Source organism: Dendropsophus ebraccatus, chromosome 6 (assembly GCF_027789765.1).
Source record: "Dendropsophus ebraccatus isolate aDenEbr1 chromosome 6, aDenEbr1.pat, whole genome shotgun sequence".
NCBI classification, from domain to species: domain Eukaryota; kingdom Metazoa; phylum Chordata; class Amphibia; order Anura; family Hylidae; genus Dendropsophus; species Dendropsophus ebraccatus.
The window spans coordinates 77,619,828-77,638,553 of NC_091459.1; the positions used below are offsets into that span (position 1 = coordinate 77,619,828).

Genomic DNA, 18,726 nt, shown 5'->3' on the forward strand with positions numbered 1-18,726 from the left:
CATTTATTCACCTACACAACCATGTGAGCCCTTATTTCTTGCGACACCAATTGAACTTTGCAATGACAGACTTTAGTTTCCCATAAAATAAGCTGCAAAACGGGAATAAAATCATTTGTGCTGTCAAGTTTTTTTTATTTTTTTTAAAGAATTTTTTTTTATTTCAATGAGTTTTGTGTTTACGCCGTTCGCCCTATGGTAAAACTGACATGTTCTGACATGTTTTACTTTACTCCCCTTACCTGACATGTTTTACTTTACTCCCCTTACCCTATCTCCCCTCTTTTTTCCCTCCCTTCTTCCTTGGCTACGGACAACTGCTATACCTCGGCTGTTTACTGTAACTGCAAATGACCAATGCAATATCTGATATTCTACTTACTGGAGATTTACCACCTGTTTTTCTATTATCCATTTGTGGATAAATATGTCTGTACATTACTGGAAAATTCTATAGAAATATTAAAAAAAGACTAGAGCAGCAGAGTGGTGTAGAAATAGAATAAAAGCAAAAAGTGTTGGGGAGTGTATTACTCCAGAGATTTATTTTTGCTTTTCATTTCCTGGGGAAAAAAAGAAATTTGGCCAGATAAAACAACAATAAAAAAAATGATCTCTACATACTTGTTCTGCATTTATCCAACCTGATCTTGATCGGATATTCAATTCCATTTTCGTATAGGGCACTGCTTATTATTATAAGAAGGAACACATTCAAGGCCTCCTACAAACAGCCACATCCATAATACAGCATCCAGAGAAATGTAGGCACCCATAAGGATGTGCCACCAATTCCACACAGGATCCATGAGAGAAAAAGAAAGCTTGGCATATTCCATAGCATGATGCATTACAGGGGCCCATTCCTCTAGTAGAATTCCCTAAAGTATCACATGGTGGCCAAAGAAGGGTACCCCAACAATAAGCGCATCCCATTGTGTCCAATTACCGAAGCCCCAGAGATCCGCAGCAAGCTATAGAGGCATCTCACAGCAAGTACACAACATCCCTGCAGCGCTACTACTGGAGAAGGGAAGCATTACACATTTCCCATTAGAATGAATGACCTGTTAATGAAAAACAATGACAAGCTAAGTCCTCCACTGAGAGGTGTATCGTTTCTCTGCTCTGCCTAATGTATAAAGTCCTCTTTACCAGAATTCCCTCATTCAAGCACTCTAATAGGGTTTTACACAAAGCACTTTATGGTGTACACACTGGATGACTAATAGGGGGTCCAATAACTAGGACTCTTATCAGCCCCAAGAACAAGAGGGGCTTGTTTTCTGTGGATCCAATCTCTAGTGACCCAATGCAGGTTACTGGAACTTTGGTTGTCAATGCATTTTATGATTTTATTTATGTATAATCTGATTTTATTGGCAACCATGCAAAATAACAGACATACATTAAATCACATGCAATAAACTGCGACCTGCAAGTCGCATGGTGTCAGGTTTTCTATTATAATAAAGAATACAAATAGAAACAGCTATCAGTTATAGCACAATGCTGCTAGAGGTGCCCAAGGCACCAAGTAGAACCACCAGCAAGAATAACAGTGATGGAAGTGCAGGCTGGAAGAAAAAGGTAAAAGAAAGACAAAGGATAAGAGAGAGGAAAAAGGGAACAAAGATGAGGAAAAGATCAGAGGGAGAGAGGGGGATGGCAGGGGGAGGAAAATGGCTAGGCCCACCAACCCCAGAAACCCAGGATCTCCGGATATCAGAGGTTAGCGGACAAGAGCAAGGAACTCCTCTGAGTCCATGAACAAGCGCCAAGGAAACCATATTTTCTCAAATTTGTCAGATCGATCATGGGCCTCAGCCACTAACTCCTCCATTCTGCCAAGGTCTCTAAGCTCACTCATCCATTCTGCCAGGGTAGGTACAAGGGGAGTTTTCCAGTGCCGGGGGATGACCATGCGGGCAGCAGTCATGAAGTGTCGCAAGAGTCCCTTTTTGGACTTAGAGAGGGAACCCGGTAGTTTAGACAACAAAGTCAGTTGAGGAGAGTTGACGACGGCCTGTCCAGAATACGCATTGTAGATTCTCAAGACTTTGTCCCAGAAGTCGCGGATCCCCGGGCAGGCCCACCAGATGTGTAACATATCCCCGGCCTCCGTCAGGCATCGCCAGCAGCGGTCAGAGGCCTCAGGGAACATTTTATGCAAGGTGACCGGGCAGTAGTACCACCTCGAGATAATTTTGTAGTTCTTTTCCTTAGCTTTAGCAGCCATGGATATGCCGTGGGTTAGTTCGCATATCTTCTGGACAGACTGTGAGTCAAAAGAGGTGTTGAGATCTGCTTCCCACTTATCGAAGAAGGGAGCTCTGTCAGGGTTAGCGGCACTGACCAAGATTTTATGATTTTATTTAAAAGAATATGCTTTTCCTTTTATCCAGGGTTACACTGTGTATTGCTTTGGATTGCAACTCATTCATAGTAAAATCAGTGCTATAAAACATAACAGTGTAGCCCTGGTTCAATAAGACGTCCCTCTTTTGTTGCAGCATTTGCACATATGTAGACCACACTCTACTCTCTGGAGAAAGTTGGGAAACCTGAGATATGGAATGTTGCCTTTTTTGACAATACACTTGCCCTACAAGTTCTGACATTGTTAGACCATCCCATTCTTTAAGCCTGGATTTACAGTGATCCTGTTCCAACTTCCTTGTACCTGAAGGGAGGAAGGGGGTGCATGTATACTGCACAGTCTAGTCTGGGTAAATATTGTAACATCAATATTTGCACAAGTTGATTCAATATTTTTGTGTATTCATGTAAATTCCTATGGAGTAATATATGAATATTGAGACTGTGCCCAGCAGAGGTGTAAGGGTCTTAATAGACTTAAAGCCCTATTCCACCAACAGATCTGACGACAGATTATCTGCCAAAGATTTGAAGCCAAACCCAGGAGTGGATTTGAAAAGAGGAGAAATCCAGTCTTTCCTTTATGACCTGTTCTCTGATTATAGTCTGTTCCTGGGTTTGGCTTCAAATCTTTGGCAGATAATCTGTCGTCAGATCTGTTGGTGGAATAGGGCCTTAAGGGTTCGTTTACATCAGCGTTTGACCATCCGGCACCATTCCGTCTACCTTTTCCGTTTTGGAGTAAGCAAAACGGAAACTGGCGGATCCGTTAAAATCCCCATAGACTCCCATGATATTTTAGTGTGCTCCGTTTACCCTAATTGTGCTCCGTTTGCATGCAATCCGTTCAAGATCCGTTTTTTTGAACGGAGGAAAAAATAGTGTTTGCAGTAATTTTCTTTCCGTTTCAAAAAACGGATCACGAACTGAAAGTGCACTTCCGTTTTTTTTTACATTGTAGTCAATGAGGACGGATCTAAAACGGAAGGTATTTCCGTTCACATCCGTTTGTTTTCATCCGTTTTTGCACTGAGCATGCGCAGAAGCAGCAAGAAACCAAAGAAGAAAAATAAACTGATAGAAAAACGGATGCTGACTGATGCAAACGGATGCAAACTGATGTACAAAAGTCAGTTTTTTTAAGCCAAAATACAAACGGACCATTAAAAAAAATTTACATTTTGCAATCAGTTTGCATCAGTCTGCTCATCAGTTTATGCTCATCCGTTTAATTAATATGGACAGATCCGTTAGAAAAAAAGAAAAACGCTGATGTGAACGTAGCCTAAGCAATTTTTTGTTTTCTTCGATTAACAACTGCAAATGAGCACTTTTGCGAAGGACCTAAAATCACTATAAGGGTGCCTTCACACATACCGACTCGCAGCAAAAAACTCGCTGCGAGTTTCTGCTACGAGCCGAGGTCCTGAAAGGCCCCTATCACTACATACAAGCAGTGGTCTGAAAGACCGCTGCGTGTATGTAATGCAGCCGCCCCCTTAACCCCTTTGGCTCCCGCACCGCTGTCTCCATACATTACCTGGCTCTGGCTGCAGGGGGTCCCGGGGTCCTGCTCTGCCGCCCAGCCAATCAGTGGCTGCAGCTGGGCAACACACTGATTGGCTGGGTGGCAGAGCAAGACGCCGGGACCCCGTGCAGCCAGAGCCAGGTAATATATGGAGACAGCGGTGCGGGAGCCGCTCTGTATACATACCTCCTCGCTCCACGGGGTCCCGTCGTCCTGCTCTCCCGCCCGGCCAATCAGTGGCTGCAGCAGGGCAGCAAACTGATTGGCCGGGCGCGAGAGCAGGACGCCGGGACCCCGTGGAGCGAGGACAGGTAATGTATACAGAGCGGAGCGGGAGGCGGCCGGCATCAGAAGGGGTTAAGCGGCTGGCAGATTTACATACACGCAGGGTCGTTCCGACCACTGCATGTATGTAATGACAGTGATCTGCCAGGACCTAGCCGACTCGCAGCGTTATTAACGCTGCCAGTTGGTAGGTGTGAAGGCACCCTAATACACGGATTGATAGTCATTACAATAGTTTGTTTACTCTAGTATGCGAACAATCGTAATAACAAATGAACGATGTGTCCATACATCAAAAGATTTGCGAACAGTTAAGAGAACGCTTAAGGATGATTTCATGGTCACCTCAAAAGATGCGCTTGACAACATACAAACAAATTTTCATTAGTCATTGATTCGCTGACTGCATATACACGGAAAGATTATCACCCAAATTTGAACAATTTCACAATTTTTACACAATCTTTCCATGTAATAGGGCCCTAACAGGAGGCCCCAATACAACTCCTGCCATTTCTAATAGTATATGGCAGTCTGGTCTAGGCACCAGGATCTGGGCATATCTATAGATGCATCCACTATAGCTTTGCCCCAGAGGGTATTACCGATGGACAGGATATTTTATTATTTTTTGGAGTCTCGTTTATAATTCAAGCCTATTCCAAAAACCCTGCATAATAAAGCTAGGGCTTATTTTCAGGGCTTTTTTTTGGAAAAACTATGTATTCACCTACTTTATATTCCATGTAATCCAAGTTTACCAGTGACAAATGGCATAGAAAGTAAAGACCATATTAGCATGTACAAGTTCCTACATCTCATTTATGTGTTAAAATCCACATTACTCGGAATATATAAATGTATAATCCAATGACTAGTTCATTTTTTCCCCACATGGTTGCAGTCACATATACACCAAACTTTATGTCACTATAAAAGACAATGGAAATCAGGTAAGTGAAACTACAAGTCTCAGTCTGCACTTGGATGAGAGTTGTCCATTATTATAGGTACCCAGGTACCTGCGGAGCCACCATTACTTTCTAGGCATCAGAAGAGGCATATTTGCTTTTCAAGTACAAATAGAGCCTCCATTAATTCTCAGGCACCTGCAGAGCTGCCATTACCTCCCAGGCACCAGCAGAGCCAACAATTACCAGTTTATGGCACCAGTGCAGCCGACACTATTTACCGATCACCAGTAGAACTAGCATTACCTCCTAAGCAACACTGGAGCTAGCATTAAAGTGACTGTACCACCAGGCCCAGGCTCAAGCACTGGAGGCGGGCCGACCCACCCCCAGTGGGAAGAAACCACAGCCCCTCCATGATGTGAATCCATTAGAATCAATGGAACCCTATCATAGAGGGGCAGGGGTTTCCTTCAGTGACACGGAAGCAGGCATTACCCACAGGCACAGGGGGAGCTGGCATTACCCACAGGCACCGGGGGAGCTGGCATTAACCACAGGCACCGGGGGAGCTGGCATTACCCACAGGCACCGGGGGAGCTGGCATTAACCACAGGCACCGGGGGAGCTGGCATTACCCACAGGCACCGGGGGAGCTGGCATTACCCACAGGCACCGGGGGAGCTGGCATTACCCACAGGCACCGGGGGAGCTGGCATTACCCACAGGCACCGGGGGAGCTGGCATTACCCACAGGCACCGGGGGAGCTGGCATTACCCACAGGCACCGGGGGAGCTGGCATTACCCACAGGCACCGGGGGAGCTGGCATTACCCACAGGCACCGGGGGAGCTGGCATTAACCACAGGCACCGGGGGAGCTGGCATTAACCACAGGCACCGGGGGAGCTGGCATTACCCACAGGCACCGGGGGAGCTGGCATTAACCACAGGCACCGGGGGAGCTGGCATTAACCACAGGCACCGGGGGAGCTGGCATTAACCACAGGCACCGGGGGAGCTGGCATTAACCACAGGCACCGGGGGAGCTGGCATTACCCACAGGCACCGGGGGAGCTGGCATTAACCACAGGCACCGAGGGAGCTGGCATTACCCACAGGCACCGGGGGAGCTGGCATTAACCACAGGCACCGGGGGAGCTGGCATTAACCACAGGCACCGGGGGAGCTGGCATTAACCACAGGCACCGGGGGAGCTGGCATTACTTCCCAGGCACTAGAGGGGTTACCATTATCCTAGGCACCTGCAGGCATAATTTAGGGCATACCCCATCAATGACAACACTAGTACAGCCAGCATAACCTAATGCAACAAGTGTCAGCATGAACCAACACCATAAATCTCTTCAGGATCCAATAAAACCTCGATACTACAGGTGCCAACATGAACTACTACTACTAGGGGTGGCAGCTGGTCCTGGCTGGTAGAGGAGGGGCATTACTGCTACAGTCCCGGTGTATGTTAGGGACCCCCCTCCCCTGGAGCAGGTAGACCGCCCCGCTGCACTACTCACCCTTTGAAATACGCTTTGACCCGGACCTGGTGGGAGTTCTCAGCGGGCTGGGACATGGTGCTGTCCCTCTGTGTCGGCATGTCCTCCAGTTGTGATCCTGGCAGTGCCCGCAGGCTGGGTGCCCCTCACTGACCGCCCGGCACGGCGCACTCCCCAAGGCCTCCCACCTTGCTGCTGTTTCCCTGTCCCGAATCCCAGCACAGCCTGGAAGACCGTACCAACTCACACACATCCGGGGGAGGGGACAGCCCTGCCCTGTACACAGCCTCACTGTCGGGATAGGTAGAGAGAGGCAGTCCCAGCAGCGCGATGCATCACCCCCGCGTCCACAACACTGTGCCCACAGCCCACGGGAGCGCCCGCATGGTCCAGTCCCCGATGCCGCAGCCACCCGTGTGTGTGCGGGAGCGGATGTTACGTACTGTGGGACTGTACCTGGGAGGACTCCATGGCCGGGCGGCAGGTCACCAGCAGCACTCGTGCACACGTGCCGCACACAGTGCTTGCGCTTCATTTCCCCATACATTTACGAAAGATTCCCAGAGCAGCGTTACTGAGTCACGTGACATGAGACCTTAGTAAACCTTGTTAGGTTGAGTTTACACGTTGCGTTTTGCTGCCTTTTTGTAATGTGTGTTGTGTTTTCAGGGGTGTTGTGGGCAGCTGCTGAAGAGGAGTAGCAGAGCCCTGGGAGTCCTCTGTATGAGTGATCCCTGAGTGTTACAGTAGTGTGGGGAACTGAAGAAGTACAGGATGACTTGTGGCCGGCCCTCCAGATAGCATTCAGCTGCCCTCTGCTCCCCCCTCACTGGCTGGCCACATTCCTCCAAATCACTCAGCCCACACTCCTGGCTCAAACTACAACTAGAATAGCCGGGGTCCATCTACATCTGTAGGCACACCACGTTCCATCTATACATATTTAAGGGGGTTGTTCACCAAAAATCAACTGGTGCCAGAAATTTGTCCTTTACTTCTATTAAAAATGTCAACTCTTCCAGTACTTAACAGCTGCTGTATATCCTGCAGGAAGTGGGGCATTCTTTCTAGCCTGGAGAGCAGGAGAGGTTTTCTATGGGAATTTGCTACTGCCCTGGACAGTGCCTGACATGGACAGAGGTGGCAGCAGAGAGCTCAGTGTCAGACTGGAGAGAATGTACCACTTCCTGCAGGACATACAGCAGCTTATAAGTACTTGACATTTTTTAATAGAAGAAAATTACAAATTACTGGCACTTGCTGAGACCAGTTGATTTGAAAGGAAAAAAAATGGCAAAAAAAACCCTTTAACCCCTTAACCCTTTGAGGACCAGGCCCAAAATGACCCAGTGGACCGCGCAAATTTTGATCTTAGTGTTTCCGTTTTTCCCTCCTCCCCTTCTAAGAGCTCCAGCACTCTCAGTTTTCTATCTACAGGCCATGTAAGTGCTTGTTTTTTACAGGAATAGTTGTACTGTGTAATGGCGTCTTTCATTTTACCATAACATGTATGATGGAATTCCAAATATATTATTTATGAAGATATAAATAGGTGAAATCGTAAGAAAGAATGCAATATGGTAACGTTTGGGGGGTTCCTGTGTCTACGTAATGCACTATATGGTAACAGCGACATGACACTATTACTCTATAGGTCAGTCCGAACACAACCATATGCAGGTTACACAGATTCTCTAATGTTATATATATATTTTTTTTTATGAAATCCTTTTTTTTGGCAATTAAATATTAATAAAATGGGCCTATTGTGACGCTTATAACGGTTTTATTTTTTCACCTACGGGGCTGTATGGGGTGTCATTTTTTCCGCCATGATCTCTAGTTTTTATTAATACCATATTTGTGAAGATCGGACGTTTTGATCACTTTTTATTGATTTTTTTAAATATATAATGTAACATAAAATCAGTAATCTGTGCACTTTTTCCCCTCTTTTCGTGTACACCGTTTACCGGTCACAATGACGCTTGTTATATTTTAATAGATCGGACAATTACGCACGCTACGGTATATTATATGTTTATCTATTTATTCCTTTTTATATGTTTTATTTATATAATGGGAAAGGGGGGTGATTTAGACTTTTATTGGGGGAGGGGTTTTGGGGTAGTGAGTTTGTGTTTTGAACTTTTTTTTTTTTTACACTTTTGAAGTCCCTTTGGGGGACTTGTACATACAATACTTAGATTTATACACTGATGAATGCTATGCCATAGGCATAGCATTGATCAGTGTTATCGGCGATCTGCTCATTGAGCCTGCCTGTGCAGGCTCAGTGTAGCAGATCTCCGATCGGACCGCACGGAGGCAGGTAAGAGACCTCCGGCAGTCCGTTTCAACGATCGGGACCCCCGCAGTCACACTGCGGGGGTCCCGATCGGTAAGTGACAGGGGACTCCCCCGGTCACTTACACTTAAACGCCGCGATCGCGGCGTTTAAGGGGTTAATGCCACGCGGCAGCGCGATCGCTGCAGCGTGTCATTACCGGTGAGGTCCCGGCTGCTGATTGCAGCCGGCCCCCACCTGCTATGAAGCGCGCTCCGCTCCGGAGCGCGCTTCATAGCGGGAAAAACACCCAGGACGTAAGGTTACGTCATGGGTCGTCTGGGGACAGACTTCCATGACGTAACCCTACGTCCAGGGTCGTCTAGGGGTTAAAGACAGAGCCAATTAAAATTTTTGTACTTCCGTTTTTTCCTCGTGTTTAAAAGGCCATAGCAGTTGCATTTTTCCACCTAGAAACCCACATGAGCCCTTATTTTTTGCTCCACTAATTGTACTTTGCAATGACAGGCTGAATTTTTCATAAAGTACACTGCGAAAACAGGAAAAAATTCAATGTGTGGTGAAATTTGGGGGTATTTGTTTTTACGCCGTTCGCCGTGGGGTAAAACTGACCTATGTAAAACTGACTTATATGTTCCTCAAGTCGTTACGATTACAATGATATATAACATGTATAACTTTTATATTACGAGATGGCCTGTAAAAAATTCAAATTCAAATATATGTTCCTTAAAATCCCTCTATTCCCATACTTATAGCGTTTTTATCCTTTGGTCTATGGGGCTGTGTGAGGTGTCATTTTTACCTTGGTACCTTGATTGCGCATATGCGACTTTTTGATCGCTTTTTATATACCATGCGAGATCAGTAATGAAAAAAAAAATTATAATTCGGGCGATTACGCACGCAGTGATACAAAACATGTTTGTTTATTTTTATTTATAACATGGGAAAAGGGGGGTGATTCAAACTTTTGTTAGGGGAGTTGTTATTAATAACAACACTTTATTTATTTATTTTACACTTATACTAGAAGCCCCCCTGGGGGACTTCTAGTATAAGCACACTGATCTCTCATTGAGATCTATGCTGTATAGTTATACAGCATAGATCCATGAGATAGGCACTGGATTGCTTTTGGCTGCTGCAGCCGAAAGCAATCGAGTGCCGAGCCGGGATCAGCGACATTATGGCTCAGACCCCGGCAGGTACAGGATGTGTGGATCGCTCCTCCGGGACAACATCCCAGGGGGGCGATCCGCCCCACTAGACACCAGGGATAAGGCTGCATAAAGGATTCAGATGCCGCTGTCAACTTTGATAGCTGCATCTGAATTCTTAATTAGCGGGCATGGCGATCGGACCGGCCCGCGCTCGTTAAGAGGTTAATGTATATCTCTGATGTCTGCTTCGTTTTACAATAAAGAAAAAGTATGCTGGTGTAATGGAGAACACTCTTTTGTCCTCCAATGGGTCAACAGGTTCCTATGGGTATTAGCTGGCATAGATATTGGCAACAATGTATGCCTCCACAACTGTGAATGGCGATGAATGTGGGGCAGTTGTGGAGGCCATAGCCCTTCAGAGTGCACCCTCGCCACCTACCCACTGTCCGTCCCCTTTTCTGAGCACACCAATTGTAGTTTTTTTTTTTGTTGTCTGCATCTGCTCAGTAGAATTGTACTGTAAATCCCCCATAATGTTATTGTCTATAACAGTGCTTCTCAACTCCAGTCCTCATGGCCACCAACAGGTCATGTTTTGAGGATTTCCTTAGTATTTCCCAGGTGATATAACTATACTCAGCACATCAGGTATTATCACATGTGTTTTTTGTTAGAATAACCTCAAAACATGACCTGTTGGTAGGCCATGAGGACTAAAATTGAGAAGCACTGGTCTAAAGGGGTTATCCAGTACTGTATAAGAAAATTGTATTTAAATACAGCTATCACACCAAGGCATATAACTTTCTAATAGTTCTGGCTTCGGCGTGGTTTTGCGTGATTCACGCAGAAAATAGAAATACTTAAAAAAGTGTATTGTCTCCAGCTCCTCCATTATTTCTGAGACGGCACATCATCTCTAATGTCACAGAAGGCTTGGCTGGATCTTGTCTCTGAGCTCTATCCCCACCCCCTGAGAGATGTCACTAGTAGCATAATTTGGTGGAGGCAGAGGGGGCAGCCGCTCCCGGGCCCACACAGGCAGGGGGCCCACTGAAGATTTTGCCAATTAATGCAGGGTGATCTACAGCACTGTACTCTGACCCAAGAAGTCTCCCTCACCTTCCAAATCTTAGCAGATCCACTTCAGGCTGGGGCTTACATCAGGGGACAGGACTGTAGAGGTAATCTCTTCATAGCTGTAACCCCTCTCTCCCCAGACAGAGAGTGCTGCATTTATGTGCCCACATCTACCCTGCTCATTCCTTCATGCTCCCTGCAGTCTCTGTCAGTCCTTGTGTTTCCCATCCTCTCCATTCCTGCTATAATCTGCCTGCACTCACACTCAGCTATACATACTGCTGCTATACTGTGCCTGCACTCACACTCAGCCATTATGGGGATCTGCAGTTCCATCCTGTATCTACAAACAGCTGATGTTTTTTCAGGTTTATGCAGTTACTATACATTATACACCACATGCCGATTGCTATACTGTACAGTAACATATAATATGACATTCAGCTGTTTCTAAATCTTTTTCATTTGTTTTACATGCTATTCAGAATAAAAAATCATTATATTTTGGGGTGTGGAACCAATTGTCTGCATTTCAGTGATTTCTTATGGGAAGTTTTGCTTTGGTTTAAGAGTGGATTTGGATTACAAGCACGGTCCCGGAATGAATTATTCTCGTAATCCAAGGCACCACTGTATTCCATTTAGTTGTGTTGCAGTAGTCTGGCTTCTTTGTATATAGGTTATTTACTATAGTTGCCTTGAACTGCATGGGACTATTTATTGCTATTACCCAGCATTTGTACTATACATTTACTCTATTAGTATTGCGGGTATACCCTTCGGATGTTGCCTATTTGGTCATTGACCATTAGCTATGGTGTCCTCATGCTGCCCAATAGATATTAGACAGATAGGTATGAGAAAAAGAGATAGAAGAATGGATGGATGGCCAATTAGAAAACAGAAACAGCGCCATAGCTTCCTCTATGTTGTGTGTGGTATCACAACTTGGTTCCATTCTCTTTTAGTGGAACTGAGCTGCACTACCACATCCAAGCTTTGGAGGTGAGTGGCGCTGTTTCTGGAAAAAGGCAGCTATGTTTTTGTAATGCTGGATAACCCCTTTAATTTTTACATGGTTATATATGTGAAATGTAGAAAGTCTTTTCCACTGTTCTCAGTCCCTGTTCACTATGTATAATGTAGTAGGAAATACCCTTTATTATTCGGAAAGCATTGTCATCTACTGAGGTTCCCTATGGGTAACATAATCGGTTGGGGGCCCACTGAGACTCACTCGCCCCCCCCTAGGCTGAACCGCTAGCTACGCCCCTGGATGTCACCATCTGTGAGCAGCCCCTTCAGCATACATCATCAGTGGAGATCATCAGAGATGAGCAAGCCGGCTGGGGTTCGGGTTTGTAAGAACCTGAACTGTTGGCTTCTGATTCCCGCTGCCTGCCTGCTCCGTGGAGAGGGTGGCTACAGCCTGAGGACCGCCTGAAAAACTGGTAAAACAGTCATAGGTCATAGGCTGTATCCCAGTTTCTCCAGATAGTTCTTGAGCTGTATCCACCCTCTCCACGGAGCAGGCAGCAGGAATCAGAAGCTAACAGTTCAGCTTCATACAAACCTGAACCTCGGCCGGCTCGGTCATCTTTAATCACCAGCTACCTGTTATATACACAGATAAATACATATACAGCATGGGGGAGAGTTATCAAACATGGTGTAAAGTAGAACTGTCTCAGTCGCCCCTAGCAACCAATCAGATTACACTTTTATTCTTCACAAATTCTTTGGAAAATAAAATATGGAATCTGATTGGTTGCTAGGAGCAACTGAGCCAGTTCTACTTTACACCATGTTTGATAAATCTCCCCCTTATATCTTTATTGGGGCATTAAGGCTGTACTCACACATAGGGGAGATTTATCAAACTGGTGTAAAGTAGAATTGTCTCAGTTGCCCCTAGCAACCATCAGATTCCACCTTTCATTTTTCAAAGAATCTGTGAGGAATGAAAAGTGGAATCTGATTGGTTGCTAGGGGCAACTAAGACAATTCTACTTTACACCAGTTTGATAAATCTCCCCCATAATGTTTTGTTGCAATTTTACAATACAATAAGATACTCCCACTATTTTGCAGTAAATTGATTTAATTTGATGAATTTGCAGCAAAAAAAAGTTGTAGAAAATTGTTGGAAAATGCATCACTAAGGCTAGGTTCACACTGCGTTTTCAGCATCCGTTTAACTCAGGGGTGGGGAACCTCCGGCCCGCGGGCCGCATCCGGCCCCTGACACCTCCGGATGTGGCCCGCGGCTCCCGTGACATGCGCCGCTCTGGAGGAGAAGGAGCCGACACACACGGCATCCTCCTGTGTCTGTGACAGCTGCCAGGAGGATGCTGTGAGTGCCGGCTCCTTCCCCTCAGAGCGGTGTACATCTTCTGACTCCTGCCCTCCTGTGACGTGCGCCGCGCTGGTGAGGCAGGAGCTGGCACAGACACAGGAAGATGTGTTGTATGCCGGCTCCTGCCTCACCAGAGCGGCGCACGTCTTCTGACTCCTGCGGGCCGCGCGCGATGACGTCATTTCATCGCGCGCCGCCTGCAGGAGAAGACCGGCACAGAAGAGAGGAGGGAGAAGAGGACCTGGACAGCGTGGGAGCGGAGGAAAGGTGAGTGGGATGTTTATTTTTTTCATTTGGGGCAGACACTGGGGGTTAACTAGGCCACCAGGGACATGACTGGGGGGGGGGTGTTAACTAGGCTACCAGGGACATGACTGGGGGGTTAACTAGGCCACAAGGGACATGACTGGGGGGTTAACTAGGCTACCAGGGACATGACTGAGGGGTTAACTAGGCCACCAGGGACATGACTGAGGAGTTAACTAGGCTACCAGGGACATGACTGGGGGGGTTAACTAGGCTACCAGGGACATGACTGAGGAGTTAACTAGGCTACCAGGGACATGACTGGGGGGGTTAACTAGGCCACCAGGGACATGACTGAGGAGTTAACTAGGCTACCAGGGACATGACTGAGGAGTTAACTAGGCTACCAGGGACATGACTGGGGGGGTTAACTAGGCCACCAGGGACATGGCTGGGGGTTAACTAGGCTACCAGGGGCATCACTAAGGATTCAAATAAGGTACAAGGGGCATCACAGAGGATTAACTACAATAGCAGGGGCATTAGGGGAACAATACTTTGCCTTGTTCGGGTGCTGCAAACCCCCGCTACTAACTGCCGCGCACGGTATAACATTGAGTGCGGCCCTCGAATGATTTTATTAAGGCCCGACCGGCCCTCGACATGGAAAAGGTTCCCCACCCCTGGTTTAACGCATCCGTTTTTTGCAAAAAACGCATGAAAAACGGATTGCAAAAAACGGATTCATTTGTGTGCATCCGTTTTTCCATTGACTTCCATTATAAAAAAAAACGGATCCGTTTTTTTTGGCGGACCAAAACGGACCAAAAAACGTTGCTGACCCTATTTTTGTGGACGTTAAAAAAAACGGATCCGTTAAACGGATGCTGAAAACGCAGTGTGAACCTAGCCTAAGCAGGTGCTGTAACCTCACTTTTCTGCAATAGTCTGCAGAGAAATTAGATGTTCTGTAACAGCTTTGGGCAGGGAACTGTCAGGAGTGCTGGTGGTTTTAGACCTGGGGCAGATAGGAAAGGAATGCTCAATGCTTCTGCAGCATGTTTATATATTTTTTCTTGATGTGAGAGTACCCCATTAATTGTCTGGTGGCTCGCCCAATACTGGTATAAGTAAGGGTGCGTTTACACAAAGAGATTTATCTGACAGATTTTTTAGGCCAAAGCCAGGAATGGATTTGAAAAGAGGAGAAATCTCAGTGTTTCCTTTATGACCTGTTCCTTGTTTACAGTCTGTTCCTGGCTTTGGCTTCAAAAATCTGTCAGATAAATCTGTCTGTGTAAATGCATCCCAAGCTATGGGCATTAAAAATCACATTTTAAAAAAAGATTGACTGTCGTCAAAAAAGACCACCTGGTCCATCTAGTGTGTCCTTATATTATTTCCATTCTTATTATCAGTATTTCAATTCTTATTATCTTATTATCAGTGAAGTTGCAGCAGCTGCTTCTGGCTGGTTGGAGATGGTGAATCACTCAGGGGATTAGGGGATCCAGCCAAGCCTCCTGTGACATCACACCCTGCCCCCTGTCTGTATCATCAGCCTGATCTCAGCAAACACACACAATGTGAAACAGAGGCATGGAAGATTTGTCTCCTAAGGGGGGATAGCAGAAGGAGCAGGAGACAATGCGGATTGGTACAAAGGCCAGTTTTTTTCACTTCCTGGATTTCAATCAGCTACCAGTGTGGCAGAACCGTACAAATATGGTAACACATAATATAGAAACATCTATCTAACTTTTAATGTACTTAAAGTTCTCTATGGTGACAGTGACAATTTAAGGCCCTACTACCCAAAACTATTATCGGCCATACTTGGCCAATTACCAGCTGTTCCAGACAATAATAGTTTGATGTAATAGCACATGTTAAAAGACCACAATCGTGGTCATTCAGCATTTTGAAAAATCCTGATCATGTCAGCGACAGTCTTCTGCACATTGTTTCGGGAAATAGGAGCAGCAACAGACCACCGCTGACTTCAATGGGCTGCCTGAATGATCTAAGGATCGTTCGGGCCGCCCTTCCAGCTGCTGCACGCTCACTGTCTATGTGTGTAATAGAGCAGGCCCTGAGCGGGGAATGAGGAAGAAGTGAGTGCTGACCTGACAATTGCCAGAACAGAAATGCCCCCCCCCCCCTCCAAGAATTGAATGGGCGGCTATTTAGTACTAATGCAAGGTGGTGTAGCACTTTCCTATTTACTTAAGCCAGAAAATTTCAGCAGTACCACTACTAAAAATACAGATTATTAGGACTATTTATTTCTCCTACATGCTCTCATTAGTCCATTAATCTATTGTCCATTAACTTATATGTCATAACATTTTGTGACCCTGTGCTTCATCTGGACTTCACCAGGACTTGGCAGTAGTGTTAGGGCACTCTGAAGCCGAGTGCTTAGCATGTGACTCAAGGCGGCAGGAGAAACTGGATGCCACCCTAGGCAGTCCTGGAAAACATGGGAGTCCTGGGGCGGTATCAAACTTCTCCAGCTGCCAGGAGTCAAATGCAGAGTGTTTGGATCTGGAGAGCAATGCTGAACCCGGACAGTTCAAGTACGCTCTACACTACTTGCCAAGAATTCTTGGCAATCGTGGTAAACTGGTTTTGGCTAATTGTTTTTAATTGTGAATTGACCAGGATTTTTTAAGTGCAGATAAAGTACGGGGTCACAACATGAGGTAACTGCATGCAGCTACCACAGCGTATACAGACATTCTTACATGGCTCCATGTGATATCACCTGAATAAAATTAACTAGACTAAATAACCTTTTACTATATAGTAATGAGGCAGTATCCATGGAGACATCTTCACATTTTAAAGTTGTTCTTGTAACTGTGCAGGGTCACCTTTCAGAGTCATCCAGCCCACTGTGTCATTGACGTGTCTTTGCTACATTCTCCAACAAGCAATTGACTATCTTGTAAAGTCAGTGAGCTGTACTGTCACAGCCATCCTTGGGCTAATTATAGAAAACAGATATATTCAGCATTTTTACACCTGACTCTCAGCACCACTACAGGCATTGATTTATTACAGTACCAGCACATAGGGAGGAGCTGCCATTAGGTAAATCAGCTAGCCTTCACTGCATTATACCAGATACCGGGGAATTAAAACTATTCCTACTAACTCCACATCTATTTACCTAGAACCAGCCAAGTACAACACAGTTCTGTATGTTACTGTGACGGCTTTATGCAAACGCTATAAAAAGCTATTGAAGCAAAAGAAAAACAAATAGGTAAGAACATTGTCAAAAATCTGTCAAAATATATGTCCTGTGTTTTTTAGATGTATTTTATTTAAAGGGAATGTATTGCCTACATTTTTTTGTACTAATTTAAACCAGATAGTTATACATATTCTTTTTGTAATCTTTTACATTTTTTATCATAGATTTTTTTATTCCATTTACTTAACATGGTGCTTTTGGAGAAATGCTTTACAGTAGTCACACAGTCCATAGGAACCTGTGAACAGGAAGTGACTCATTGGCCTAGACTTATCAAACTGTGTAATATAGAACTGATATAAACTGCCCATAACAACCAATCATGGTTCAGCTTTCATTTTATGAGAGCTGTAGGCCATAGTCACAATTTTACCGGGGCTGTCCTCGTTTAGAATGGACAATACCGACAAATCATTGGCCCGGGTATGTTCCGCCAAGCCCTCTCCCCGTCATGGTAAGCCTCACCCCCAACCTCAAACCCAACCTAACAGGCTAGCATCTGTTGCAGACAGTATTCTGTCTTCACCACTAGGGGCCACTCTACTCCCCATTCCACCACAGAGGTATACTGTGTGGAGTCAGATAAAGCATGTGTGTTTGATGTTGTTATTGTTTTTTACTCATGGGGGATGCCCATATGAGGGGGATCATTGTAAAGGAGGGATTAAATTGTAACTCCAGATAGGAAAAATGTAACCCTGTTCAATCCCCACCCATAGTCTAAGCTTGTTTGTAATAGGTTTCCCTAACATGAATTATTCAGTTTGTCTGCAGCACATCCTAACCCACACCCTGAAGCTGCAGAAAATCATCTCTTCCTGGTTCACTCTGTCTTGGACCTTCTGTCCTCACCCCTTCCTTCTGAGACAGAGGTCACATGATTGTGATGGGGCGACCCGCTGGGGGTAGTAGTTGTTGGTACTGGTAGGTAGGACCCGGGTTGCCACTTGCCAGATGTTATGTCACGGTTATGGCACGAGGGGAGGTGACTAACCTACGGGAACCTGACCATGCGGGACCCCACCAATTCTTCATTGCCCTTAGTCAAGGCACCAATAACTAGACCAATGCCAGGGTTCAGAAACAACGGGAGTTGTGCGTTTATTGTAACGGTAAACGCTAATAATAACAGTCTCTGGATGTAACCAGTGATAAGCAGACTTGGATACAACTGAGGAGATGGGTGATGTTGCAATAGGCCGTGGTGTGATAGTGTCACTTTGGTTGAGAGAAATCTTAACGGAGGATGGGAGTAGTAGTTCCCTGAGAATGATGCTGGGTATGACGATACTGAGGAGAATACTTGCTGTTAGTGATGAGATGAAGATAGCGACTTGAGAAATGTACCCAGAGGTGAAGGATCTTGAGGATGAGACTGGTCTGGACTTACCCGGAATACGTCTCAGAGGTAGTTAGGTGGATCACACTGAGTTGCGGCCTTCTCCCAGGGGGGCAGCAGAGAACACGTCCTTCCCTCTTGAAGGTAGACGGAGAACACACCCTAGAGAGGGAAGTGACTAACTGACCCCAGCCAAAAGCTCGACGGCTATTGGGGTTGCTATCGCAGCCGGAGAAAAGTCACGTGACACTAGGCCGTTTGCATCACCACACCATGTGAAATGGAAACATATGCAAATCAATATACATAAGAGAATACCAGAAATACAGAGAATAATACCAAACTTGAACACT

At 45.7% G+C, this 18,726-nt stretch overlaps 2 protein-coding genes across 3 annotated transcripts in view; one reads left to right on the forward strand and one right to left on the reverse strand.

Moving 5' to 3' along the window:
- Positions 1–18,726, reverse strand: part of PRKCI (protein kinase C iota) — a 122,987-nt gene that overhangs the window by 82,084 nt on the left and 22,177 nt on the right. Inside the window, exon 1 of one of the 2 annotated variants that reach the window (XM_069975219.1) lies at positions 6,638–7,033. The exons of the other annotated variant lie outside the window; for it this stretch is intronic. Within the exon in view, the coding sequence (XP_069831320.1) occupies positions 6,638–6,717 (80 nt within the window). The 5' untranslated portion in view covers positions 6,718–7,033. Of the gene's footprint in view, positions 1–6,637; positions 7,034–18,726 lie in introns of those variants that run through there. 2 annotated transcript variants of the gene reach the window in all.
- PHC3 (polyhomeotic homolog 3) overlaps positions 1–18,726 on the forward strand; it is a 90,119-nt gene that overhangs the window by 474 nt on the left and 70,919 nt on the right. The window lies entirely within an intron of this gene.